This window comes from Dryobates pubescens, chromosome Z (assembly GCF_014839835.1).
Source record: "Dryobates pubescens isolate bDryPub1 chromosome Z, bDryPub1.pri, whole genome shotgun sequence".
NCBI classification, from domain to species: Eukaryota; Metazoa; Chordata; class Aves; order Piciformes; family Picidae; genus Dryobates; species Dryobates pubescens.
The window spans coordinates 14,327,380-14,340,954 of NC_071657.1; the positions used below are offsets into that span (position 1 = coordinate 14,327,380).

General features: G+C 41.2%; 1 protein-coding gene across 1 annotated transcript in view; it reads left to right on the forward strand.

Annotated features, from left to right (window-relative positions):
- The window catches only part of HSD17B4 (hydroxysteroid 17-beta dehydrogenase 4), a 66,908-nt gene that overhangs the window by 13,873 nt on the left and 39,460 nt on the right, over positions 1-13,575 (forward strand). Inside the window, exons 9-14 of the mRNA XM_054178054.1 lie at positions 440-531; positions 1,127-1,151; positions 2,087-2,215; positions 11,435-11,541; positions 12,214-12,447; positions 12,851-12,902. Of these exons, the coding sequence (XP_054034029.1) occupies positions 440-531; positions 1,127-1,151; positions 2,087-2,215; positions 11,435-11,541; positions 12,214-12,447; positions 12,851-12,902 (639 nt within the window). The remainder of the gene's footprint in view (positions 1-439; positions 532-1,126; positions 1,152-2,086; positions 2,216-11,434; positions 11,542-12,213; positions 12,448-12,850; positions 12,903-13,575) is intronic.

Below are 13,575 nucleotides of genomic sequence, written 5' to 3' on the forward strand. Positions count from 1 at the left end.
GCCATTTTTTTTCTCATTGTCTTTTTTTTTTTTTTTTTTTAATAACTGACTAGCAAATTAAAAGAGAAATTGCTCAGGTGCATCTTCCTCAGGTTTATGTCTAGCCAGCTTGTCGTTGTTTCTAGCTGCCTGCCAGATGGAGATTTAGGAAGTTACTGCCATTGCAGTCTGCATATTACAGTGTTCCAAACATTTAGACAGTCCTTCATCTGTCTGACAAACAGTGTCACTGGATTTGGAGGCATATACACATATCAGGAGTTGTTTGTATTTAATGAATCTTCCAGTGTTTCTTTTCATACGTCGTTTCTTTTCATGGCAGAACATTGTTGTTTAAGTTCTCTCTGGCTTTGCTGTTCATCAGAAGGCATTAGAGTAGTAATTTGGTGAAATCCTACAACATTTCTATTTTATGATTTCCACTTCCAATTTGCTCTAGATCTGATCGACGCTTTCAAACCAGAGTACGTGTCTCCCTTAGTTGTTTGGCTTTGCCATGAGAGCTGTGCAGAGAATGGCAGTCTCTTCGAGGTATTTTTTTCCTCTTAGCTTCCTTTTGCCCCTTCCCATGAAATCAATCACTTGCTTAAGCCTGTCTAGTCTTAACTTTTTTCCTAAAACAGAATTATCATGTGAGATACTACACAGCATAGTCAGAAGTGCTGACCCTGTTGTGCTGTGTGAGAAGGCAGTTACAACCTTGTTAGATTCTGCTTTGTGCACAAGATGCTACTGATTTGATTGTTACAATTCTTGTTGTGCACTTTTAAGTATGAAAGGTACCAGAGCAACTACTTCAAAAGAATTTTTTTGTTTTCTAAATAATTTAAACACAAAAAGCACCTGCAGGAAGGATTTACTTAGTTATAGAAGACATTGTAGGTATTCTCGTCAGACTGCTAACTCAAAAATTGGATGCAAGCTGTTATCTTGCTCTTAGAGTTTTATTGTATTCTAGTGTTACTTGTATTCTAGTGCCTAACTAGTTAAATACAACCATCAGTACTTCAGAAATTTTTGCTATGTTGAGTTTGTTCTGAAGTGTACTTTTGTTTCTCTACATAACCAAAAATTGGCTTTGTAGCATGGTAAGCTGATGGATTTTCTTTTTTTTTTGTCTGGGCAGGTGGGAGCTGGATGGATAGGAAAATGTAAGTACTTTGTGTTGCAGGATTGATCTTATTTCTTGAGTTGACAATGAAAGTGTGCAAATAATCTTTGCAGTTAACTTCTGCTCAAGACATTTTTATTTAGAGAGAGAAGATTAGCAAAAGCCTACGGTTCTGATGAAACTATTTAAGTAAAGATCACAAATTTCTCTACACATGGGGGAAACCTCATGCAGTCTTCCACAGGAACATCAGTTATAATAAGGCCAAAATCTGTGGCTGCTTCTCTCTGGTAAAAAGAAAATACTACTTTTCATCACTATAATGGCTGCTGTTGATTTCTTTAAAATGAACCTGGATTGTTAATGGGGTTCCATTATGACCTTTTTCATTGTCTGTTACTAATTAAGAGTGAAAAAAACACAATAGATTAAGGATTAGTTTCAATTCAGGAAGTCTGTATCTTTCCAGACTGATTCTACATTAGCCTTACCAGTTTCTCTCAAGTTATAGTATTGAAATGAATCTTCATGGACCATTTGGATATGCTGACTCATGATGTATTAACCTTCTTTGATGGATAACAAGTAGTTTTCATATTGCCCCTGTAATTTTCCAAAACTTCTAGAAGATTGTCAAGCTTTAGTAGCCAAAATTGTGTTGGAAGACAATGTATGTGGCTACATACTGGCTACAACTTTTCACTAGAAGCTTAACTGAAAGTGATGTAAGATTTTCAGGGAGCAATCAGTGTGTTGTGGCTTTAAAATGATGGTATTCCTTTCCTAGATGTCAGTTAAAAGCAATGAGTCCCTTTAGTTCATCTTCCATTTGTAATGACGAGTTAAATGGGACTACTTGCAGCCTTCAGGGTTTTTGCACCTTCTTGAAAGTAGTGGCCCAGGTGAAAGTGATCTCAGTGAACTGAATGTGTCTTTATTTGTTACTGGAACTTTGTGGCTCCTGTTTTCCATTAGTGCGCTGGGAGCGATCCTTGGGTGCTATTGTCAGAAAGAAGAATCAGCCAATGACAGCTGAAGCAGTGAGAGATGAATGGGAGAAGGTCTGCGACTTTGATAATGCCAGCAAACCCAGAACTATCCAAGGTAAAGGAGACTTTGATAATCTGGACAGTTTGGGCAAGCAAAGCTTACTAGAGAATGCTTTCATGTCAGACACTAACTGAAAGTTACAGAACCAGTGAATTCTTTTGTAGACATGTAACATTAATCATTTACTGTTTCAGTACAGTCAGATAATTTTAAGGAAGCTTTTGTATTCTTATCTATTGAATTAAGTCAGTTTTATTGGTCTTGAGTGCTTCTAGGCAGATTACATTGCTGTCATTTTTTTTGTCTTACAGCCTGACTAATAGTAACATTTTATTTGCAGGTACATATGGGTATAGAGTTTTTTGGTAGTGTGTTTGGTGGTGGGTTTTGTTTGTTTGGGGTTTTTTTTTGTGTATCCTGGGATCTTGTTTTTTGGTAGGTATTTCCATACCAAGTAGTTCTTTGGTGAAGTCATTTGGTGTAACACAGAAAAGAAGTTCTTCCTTACTGTCTTGTATTCCTGGGTAATATCACCCAAATTACTTTCTTGTTCCTTCCCTTTATTTTTTTGAGGATTTTTCCCTCCACAATTACTCTGACCTTTCCTGCTCCATACTGCTTTCTCTTTCATCTTCCATGCTTTCTCTTATTTTTTTGTCTTGTGTCTCTTGTTTATTTAGATCCATAGTTGTCATAGTTCATAAATGAATGAGACAGACTGATTTTTCCTGACTGTTTTCCAAGATTTCTCAAGATGCTAACCTTTAGGTTGTCACTGTGAGTTACATGTGCTAAGTATCGCTAATGGCTGTTTCATTATTATGCAGATTGTTATTTAGGTCAAAGACTATTTGTCAAATTAAGAAATGCAAGCATGTGAATGTTTGGAAGTGGGAAGGAGACATGCTTATCTACAATACCAGCTGAGTAGCACAGATGCTTGGATACACAGTAGATATTAAAGCTATTGATCCTGAAATGCATTGGGGCATATAACTAAAACCACAGGGATGGTGGATTTAGACCTAAACCAGATACAGGCCACACCTCCTTTCCCTCAGGTCGTGATAGAGGAATGTAACTGATTGTACAGTAGTTCTGTGTCACCTTACTGACTGTTGTCAGTAATCTTCGGCTTACAGATGTCCCATTTTCACGTATATGTCAGTTTATAAATGTTCTTTGTCCTACTATGGCATGTTCTTTTTAACAGCGTAATGCCAGCTTTATAGTTTCACATCTGTTCTCCAACCTCTCAGATGTACTGTGTTATTTTTATGGGCTGCTGGCAGAAAAATGTTGTAGAAAAAAGTTGTGGGTGGGAATTTGTTTTGACTGGTGGTTCAGCATTACATATGATATTCCACATCTGCCTCTCAATCCTCTCAAAGAAATTACAAGGTTTTGTTGTACTGGAGTAGGTGTGTTTACATTGTAGGTTTCTACAATCAGAAAATTGTAAGTGTTCTATTAGTGTGAGTCTGCCATGCAGTGTACTTAGCTTAACTTTTGCTTTGTGAGGGACCTAGCTAAAAGACAGCATTGTCCTTTCAGTGACATCAAGCTATAGATACCATCAGGCTGAATGAAAATCCTTGCATGAATTTGTTGTACGTGAGCAGAAGAGTTGAAGAAAATTCAGAAAACTCAAAACTTTTAAGTCTATTCAGCTATATTGAAAGCTTATTCTACTGCCAAAATCTCCACCTTATTATTTGAAGGTATTCAACTGTTAAGTAAGGGAAAGAATTAATGCTTGCATTAAAAATGAAAAGCTACAATACCTAATATCTGCAAGTTAAAATTCTTCCAAAAGATCTCATTAATTTGAGTCATTTGATGCTGTGAAGAGCAGTCATGTACTAACTACTATGTATAATTATTTAAAAAATGCCCAATTAGTTAGAGATTTGCTTGTAATGTAGTAGAAAAAGCCCTTAATCGGGGATACTAACCTTGTTTCATAATTCAGGCATACTGATAAGTGCATCTTGACTTTATTTGGTCTAGATTAGAAAAAAACTAGGAGAGTAAACAGTTGATTAGTTAGTGTTTGATTTTTTTTTTAATGTAGTTTTCTCTCCCTGTCTCAGTCCTACATAAGTCAATATTTGGATTCACTGTGTACTTTTTTCTTTACTTAGAATTCTTATTTATTGCAAGGATATAGGGAAGATGTTCTCTTAGAGATGGGGCTTTACAAGGGCTTGTAGTGGTAGGATGAAAGGGAATGGATTGAAGCTTGAGGAGGGCAGATTTAGGCTGGATACTAGGAAGAAAATCTTTAGAGTAAGGGTGTTGAGACACTGGAACACGTTGCTCAGGGAGGTTGTGGATGCTCACTCCTTTGAGGTGTTCAAGGTCAGGTTGGATGTAGCCTTGAGCAACCTCATCTAGTGGAAGGTCCCTTGCCCATGGCAGGAGGTTTGGAACTGGATGAACTTCAAGGTCCCTTCCAAACCAAACCATTAGGTGAATTTATGAATAAATTAAACCAGGTACTCCCTAGCTGATGTTTGGTTTGAATGATCATGCCCAGCAAAGCACTCCTTTGATGTTTACCTAGAACACGTTCATAACTATACTTTAGCTCTTCTGCTGGAGATGTTGAAGCCTTGAAGACTAAATGGGGGTACTGTCTCATTTCTATGTTTCAGGAGCAGTCTTGTAAGAAATTAAAACATCATTTTTTTTTTTTCTTAAAGCCAGTTAAAGTAAAAATACTTTTTGGGTTTTTTCCATTCATCCTTTTAATTTTTTTTTTTAAAGTACTTCTTCAGGTTGTAGGCTTAACTTGTACTTCTTGCACATAAACAAAATCAAACAAACCCCCTCTTATTTGTGTGACAGAATATGCTCTTGCAGGGTTTGTGCGAACTTTAATTAATAGGAGATGCCTGTCACTTGATTTAGCAGTTGATGTTAATTTGGTAACTCATTGAAGTTTCTCAGAGATCATGATGATGTGCTCAGTAAAGCAGTTTTCTTGGTAGTTACCCTACATACTTCTAGATGAGCAGCAGCTGGTTGTGCAGTACAGTCTTTTGCTTACCCCTTGCCTCAAAAGCCATCCCACACAGGCAGTATAACTGACTGTGTCTGCCTTTTCACCTTCCTTTTAATGCCTCAGGTGTCTTTGAATGTTCTCTGTAGTTAATACCTAAGCTTTACAGGAGTCCTTAATGTATGTGGAGAAGTTCTGGCAGTTCCCATGTACTCCCACACAGTTTTCAGGTCTCTTAACCAGTGAAAGACAGGATTACTTGTGCATTCATGATGTGAAGTCTTTTTAGCAACAGAAAAAATCTGAGAATAGACTTCTTCTTTAAAAAAACAAAACAAACACAACAAACCAAAACTAAAAAAAACTCTGCTAGAATTTAGGCCTTAGGAAGTTGAAGTGGAAGATGCAGTTTTACTGTCTTGTGTTCTCCTATATTCCCTTTACAAGGAGTGAAAGGTAACCATCTATTTAATGCAATATGAAAATGCCACTGCCTCCAAGGCAGCAGTAAATCTGCAGCTCACTTACATGTTTGAGCTTTTTCCTAATTTGCATGATGATGTTACTTTCTTACCAGTGATTAAATTGGAGTAATAGTTTCAGCTTACTTTATACCACATTGGAACAAGCTGGAAATCTTTTGAGAAGGTAAGTAGGGCATAATCAGAGCCTTAAGATTAGGACACAGAATCAACTTAGAATAGAATAGAATTAACCAGGTTGGAAAAGACCTTTTTGATCATCAAGTGCAACCTATCACCCAACACCATCCGATCAACTAAACCATGGCACCAAGTGCCTCATCCAGTCTCTTCTTAAATACTTCCAGTGCTGATGACTCCACCACCTCCCTGGGCAGCCCATTCCAATGGCCAATCACTCATTCTGTGAAGAACTTCTCCTAACATCCAGCCTAAACCTCCCCTGGTGCAGCTTGAGACTGTCCTCTTGTTCTGTTGGTAGTTGCCTGGGAGAAGAGACCAACCCCCACCTGGCTACAACCTCCCTTCAGGTAGTGGTAGAGAGCAATAAGGTCTCCTCTGAGCCTCCTCTTCTCCACACTAAGCAACCCCAGCTCCCTCAGCCTCTTCTCATAGGGCTTGTTCTCCAAACCCCTCACCAGCCTTGTTGCCCTTCTCTGGACACGTTCCAGCAACCCATCTTATTTCCTAAACTGAGGGGCCCAGAACTGGACCCAGTACTCAAGGTGTGGCCTAACCAGTGCTGAGTACAGGGGCAGAATGACCTTCCTGCTCCTGCTGGTCACACTGTTCCTGATACAGGCCAGGATACCATTGGCCCTCTTGGCCACCTGGGCACACTGCTGGCTCATGTTCAGCCTACTATCAACCAGTACCCCCAGGTCCCTCTCTGCCTGGCTGCTCTCCAGCCACTCTGACCCCAGCCTGTATTGCTGCATGGGGTTGTTATGGCCAATGTGTAGACCCCAGCACTTAGATGTGTTAAATCTCATGCTGTTGGTCTCTGCCCATCTGTCCAGCCTGTTAAGGTCCTTCTGCAGAACTCTCCTACCCTCTAACAGATCAATACCTGCCCCCAGCTTGGTGTCATCTGCAGATTTACTGATGATGGACTCAATCCCCTCGTCCAGATCATCAGTAAAGATATTGAACAGGATGGGGCCCAGCACTGATCCCTGGGGCACACTACTAGTTACTGGCCACCAGCTGGATGTGGCACCATTCACCACCACTCCTTGGGCTTTGCCCTCCAGTTAGTTCCTCACCCAGCACAGAGTGTTGTGGTCCAAGCCATGGGCTGACAGCTTGGTCAGGAGTTTGCTGTGGGGGATGGTGTCAAAGGCCTTGCTGAAGTCCAGGTAGATTACATCCACAGGCCTCCCCACATCCACCAGGCGGGTCACCTGATCATAGAAGGAGATCAGGTTGGTCAGGCAGGACCTGCCCTTCCTAAATCCATGCTGGCTGGGCCTGATCCCTTGGCCATCCTGTAAGTGCTGTGTGATTGCCCTCAAGACGACCTGTTCCATAATCTTGCCTGGCACTGAGGTCAGGCTGACAGGCCTCTAATTCCCTGGCTCATCCATCCGGCCCTTCTTGTGGATGGGCACCACGTTGGCCAGCTTCCAGTCTTCTGGGACCTCTCCAGTGAGCCAGGACTGTTGAGAAATGATGGAGAGTGGCTTGGCCAGCTTATCTGCCAGCTCTCTCAGCACCCTAGGCTGGATCCCATCCAGTCCCATGGACTTGTGGGGATCCAAGTGGCTCAGCAGGTCTCCTCTCTGCTGTGTTAAGTTCCCAGCAGATATCAGGCAGGTTAAAGTTGCCCATACGAACCAGGTCTGGTAATCTTGAGACAGCCTCTGGCTGCCTATAAAATAATTCATCAACCTCTTCATCCTGGTTGGGTGGTCTGTAACAGACTCCAACCTGGATGTCTGCCTTGTTGGCCTTCCCTCTAATTCTCACCCACAGGCACTCAACCTGATCATCCTTAATCTCTAGTTCCATGGCATCTAGAGCCTCCCTGATGTGCAGGGCCACCCCTCCACCCCTTCTTCCTCACCTGTCTCTCCTGAAGAGCCTGTACCCATCAATTATGGTGCTCCAGTCATGTGAGTTGTCCCACCATGTTTCTGTGACGGCAACTACATCATACCTTTCCTGCTGTAACAAGGCTTCTAGCTCCTCTTGCTTGTTACCCATACTGTGTGGATTAGTGTACTTCGTGTATATTGCGTGCATTAGTGCACTTCAACTGGGCTGCTGGTTTCACCCCTGACTCCAGCTTACCACCCTCACTCAGACTCCTGTCTAGGGGGACTGGTTTCAGCCCCTTCCCCCTTCAAATCTAATTTAAAGCCCTGTCAATGAGACCTGCCAACTTCCTTCCTAGAACCCTTTTCCCTCTGGGGGATAGGCTATTCTCACATGCTAGGGTTTTATTCCCACTCTGGGACACATGTACTCCATCTGTTGCTGGCGGACCTGGTGCCATAGAAAGTTCCCCAGCATCAAAACCCCCAAAATTCTGTTGTTTGCACCAGCCTCCGAGCCACTTGTTAATTACACCTGCTTTCCTGTTCCTTTCAGTATTCCTTCCTGCAACTGAGGGTATTGATGAAAAAATTACCTGTGCCCCTGACCCCTCAACCACTTTTCCCAGAGCCTTGAAGTCCTTTCTGATTGCCTTTGGACCTCTGGTTTCAACCTCATTGCTCCCTACCTGCATAACTATTAAGGGATAGTAATCAGAGGACTGTACCACACTAGGCAGCCTCCTGGTAACATCTCTGACCCAGGCCTCAGGGAGGCAGCAGACTTCCCTATGGGGAGGAGCTGGCAGACATATGGGGCCCTCTGCTCCCCCCAGGAGGGAATCACCAATAACAATTACCCTCCTCTTTTTGTTTTGCAAGGGCAGCTGGGTACTTTGCATCTCCTAACAGGGACCTGTATCCATTTCCTGCTGCATCTTGGGTCACCTCCCTCTGCTAGGAGAGCCTGCAGAGCCTGGTTCCTCAAATACAACTCCCTTTCACATTCCCTTACAGTCCCAAGTCTAGCAGCTTCTTCCTTCAGTTCAGCCAGTAGATTAAGCAACTAATTGAACTGCTCACACCTAATGCAGGTGTGATCTCCATTGCCCTCCATTTCAGGTGCCAGGCTCCAGTACTCTCTGCAGCCAGTTGCCTGGACACCTGCCTGCTTAAGTTCGACCTCAGTCTGGGTTGACACAGATCTTTTGGAAAACAGCTTTGCAGTGGGTTTCCACCATCCCTATCCCTGGCCATGTGACCTAACTGGAGAACAATTCAGGAATGAACTCATGTGACTCAGCACCTCCCTCCCTCTGGTGAAAACACTTGCTGCTGCAGCAAGTCTCCACCTGTGCCACACCAGCCTCTCAGGAGAGCAATGCTGTCTCAGGGCTGTGTGGGGGACATGCTATTCCACAGGGGCTGGTGCCTGGGGTCCTGCCTCAGTGCCTTGCAGTTGCAGATCCTTAATGTACATCAGTGAGTCCCTCCGTGCCTTTAGGCAGTTTCAAATGCAGAATAATATAGTTTGGCTTAACAAGTACTAGAAAATAATTGCTCAGGCTCTCATTTGCAGCTGAATCTAGTGAGCTGACATGCTTGTCATGGTAATGCAAGCTTGTATTTTGAGATACTGACAGGTCCTGTGCTCCTGTGCCTGTCTGTAAGCAGAAACACCAAATTAAATACGGAATTGATAGTGAAGCTTCTGAATGTGTGGTGCTTGTGCTTTAAGTCATAGTTGCACATTGCCCTGATCAAGGGAGGCGATTCTCACTCTTTACTCCTCGCTGTTGTGATGACACAGAGTATTGTATACAGCTCTGGAGCCCTCAGTATAAGGACATTGACCTGTTGGGAGTGGCAGAGGAGGGCCACAAAATGTTTAGGGGGCTGTAATGCTTCTCCTGTGAGGACAAGCTGACAGTCTTGGGCTTACCATGGAAAAGAGAAGGCCTTTTCTTATAGCAACCTTACAAGGTCATTATAAGAGCCCTTTATACAGAGCCCCTCATCTGGAGCCCTTTGTGTACTTCTAGGGAGCCCCTCTAAGAAAGATGGGCCCTTAGCAGGGCCTGTTATTGGACAAGGGGTAATGGTTTTGAACTAAAAAACAGTAGATTTAGAATAGATACAAAGAAGAAATTTTTTACTATGAGGGTGGTGAAACACATGGATTGCACAGAGAGATGGTAAAAGCCCCCTCCCCAGAAGTGCTCAAGGTCAGATTAGATGAGGCTCTAAGCTATTTGATATAGTTAAAGATGTCCCTACTCACTGCACAAGGGTTGGACTAGATGACTGTTAAAGGCCCATTCCAACACAAACCATTTTATGATCTCCTTAGCGTTCAGCCAAACACAGTTGGCACTCACCAGTTTTAGAGTCTGGTCATAGATGTTATGGAAAAAAGACTTCTTGAAAAGGAGATGGAATCATTCTGCACCATTGTATTAAATTGCAGATTACCTTTGTGCTGTTTCTCTTAGTGATGTCATTTCATGTGAAATACATATTGGTAATCTTCTTTTCACATTTCACCATAGAGAACAATAGCTATTTTTCCTGCATGGAAATGAGTTATGGACTTGAAAAGCTGGGGGAACATTCAGACTTACTTCGAGGTCAAAGCTGCACTTTACCTTGACGATTTTGAAGCAATGTGAAAGCCTCTCTTGGGTTCATACAAGAAAGTTAGAAATAGCATGTTATTTGTTCCAGCTCCAGCAGCTCAGTAGTTATTTTCTTTCATTCATTTTAAAGGGTTCTTATAAATGGCACATCTCATCTTGCAAATTTTCACATTACATAAATGTCATAACCTCATGTCATATTACACTGCTTGCACTGGGAGATGAAGTTAGTCTTCAGCAGAAGAGGTGACAACACATATTTGTTTCGTAGATGTTCCTTTTTCTCTGTGAGATTCAAGCCACTAATAAAACATTGGAAGTAAACCTGAGAAGCAAGTAGTTTCAGGAGTTGTGATTCTGCAAGTGGGTATGCAGCTAACTTGCAGGATATTTAGGGGAGGGCTGTGTAATAGAGCAGAATGATCTTAGTCTGAGCAGCAGTGCAATTTGGTGTGGGTACAGGGGTTTTGAAGTGGAGCAGAGTAACTCCAAAGTAAAGATATTTCAGTAATGATCACAGAATGTTAGGGGATCGGACTTGGAAGGAGTCCAACAACCCTCCCCCTCCCCCAGCAGGATCACCTAGAGCTCCCTTTATTTTTCTGTGCACAATTCTCCCTGATTTTTAAGTCTTTCTAACACACAAATGTTTAATAGTGTTCTAGCCATGCTGAGTTCCAAGGAGCAGGCTGTTACTGATGGATTGGCTTTACTGTAACTGAATTCTGTGTCTCTGCCATGTATCATCTGTCTTGTAATCTTGGCTTTGTTCAAGCCACAGATGTATTTGTGTATCAGTGTGACTTGTGGCTTGAAAGGTGGTGTATAGCCTCAGTTGTGTTTCATCCATTTGAATTAAGTAGGTGTCATCACTGACTGCTGGGTGCAGAACTACAGGGACTGCTGTAGGGATCACTTACCAGCTGTTGTGTAGTTTCCTGTAAAATGCAGTGCTGTGCTAAATTTACATAAGTGTATTTACTGTGTTTACAAATCAATTGAGAGGTATCAGGCTGTATCTCACTTGCTGACATATTTGTTGTATGTGTAACTGGAATGTGTAATTTATCGCTATTTATAAGTGATTTTTTTTTTCTTCCCAATCCTTTCTTTAGAGTCCATAACTCTATTGAGTGATGTTCTAAGTCAGATAGAGTCTCAGGGGAGCATTTCTATGAATTCAACAAGCTCTGGAGCAGCAGTATCTTCATCTGTTGACACAGTGAGTACCTGTGTCTACCAAATGCACTCAAAGTTAGGTGGAAACCTTTAGCAGACAGACTTGTGTTCCTCATCAACTTCTACTCTGTCTCATGGTCTGCAAAAAAAGGAAAGTAGAGTTTTAAGCTGAAGTGAGGAAGCAGAGAAAGAAACGTGTTCAGACTCCACTTTATTTTTTCAGTGAGGGTGGGAAAACTTAAAGCTAAATAGACAATAATGCTAACTGCTAGTTCTTGTATCTTCTGTAAGCCTCTGCAGTTAGGATACTGTTCAGGAAAGGGAGAAGTCTTTGGCAAAACAGCCTCCTTCACTATAGATAGATAATTTTAACTTGTTTCATTCTTATTACAGTGTCAATTATTTTTGTTTTATTTTAGAAAACTTCATATGTACTGCTAGGAGAGGAGCTCTGTGAAGTTACACTGCTTATTCGCAGCGCAAGCTGCTTGCAGCAAGATATAAGGCTGCTTGTATTGCAACAAATGCATTTGTATGTTATGGCTTATTAATTTATGTTCACACTTGACAATGATGAAAATGCTCAACCATGAATTCTGTTTGGTGTGAGAATAACAGAAGGAATGTGAAATATTAGCTCTGACAAATTTCTATTTTATACTGTTTGTTGTTCTTGTTTTTGTTGTTTGTGTTTTTTCTTATACTCACTTTCTAGACAAGCATTGTTGGCCGGGAGTTGTCTACCAACGTGTATACGTATACTCACTTAGAGCCTATTCTGTATGCCCTTGGTGTGGGAATGTCAACTAAGGATCCAGATCACCTAAAATTTCTCTTTGAAGGAAGTGAAGGGTTCTGCTGTTTACCTACCTTTGGAGTAATTCCTGCTCAGACATCAATGTTTGATGGTGTTCCTTCTCTTCCAGGACTCAACATTGATCTCGCAAAGGTATGGAAGAGTTACATACCTAGATTTCTTTGTGCTTTATATAACAATAAACTTAGTGTATTTGTAATATTATTAAGTTCCTTTTACAGAAAAGGGAAACTCCGTATTTTGTATTCTTACATTCTAAGAAATTACATCATTAATGTCATTTGTGTCACTTGTATAACCTGTGTCTTCCTAAGATGGTATGAATGATAAATTTGTTTTGTAAAATTTTCAGTTCACTTTGATTTTCATAAACTACAAAAGCTTAAAACTGTCTTTGAAAGTATTTTCTGCTGGGGATGAAGTGGAAAAACAAAAAGCTTTGGAGTTCTGCACACTATAAAATAACTGTGCATCACAACTGCAAGGAAATACAGCAAGCAACAGAATATATTGATTGTTGGTATCCTTTATGTAGATGCTGCATGGTGAGCAATATCTGGAACTGTATAAACCATTGCCAACCTCAGGTCAGTCCTTTTGTGTTGCTGATTAGCTTTTCATTATGACAGCAGTTCATGTAGACATATTATAAATTGAGAGATGTAAGCTCTATGTCCAGCTGGATTTTCCCCATATTCTTTCTACAAGGGATGAGGGAGGAGAAAGGTAACCTGTTGCATTGTTGAAGGAACTCAAACTGTGTTCTTGGGATCAGGTGTTGCTTTTCTTTAGTGTACATTACATGCTGGTATATTACTCATGTAATTTGATACTAACTAGCAAACTTCTAACTTTTTCTGTAAGATTGTACTATAGAAATTTTGGGATGCTTACACGAAAGTTCTTCAACATTGGTTGTATCTGTGTGCCTACAAGAGGAAAAGATTTAAATTATCTAGTTGAAAGAGGAATATACATCTTAATGAGGAGGCTACAAACCAATTACTTTCTTCCTGTCGAAGTTCTCAAGATACTGGTTGCTGCAGTAGCAAGCTCTTTTTGCAGATGACCGTTTTCCCAGATTACAACACTTGAGAGGTGCTTCTTAGAATGCATGCATGTGCCTGGGTTTCTTTATTAGTGTTTTTTCCAAAATAACTTTTACAGACTGTAGAAGGAAAAGAAAGCGGTCTTGCAAGCCACAGATAAATGGCATAATTTCTTGTTGAAACAAACAACAGATGTGTGAATGTTACATGA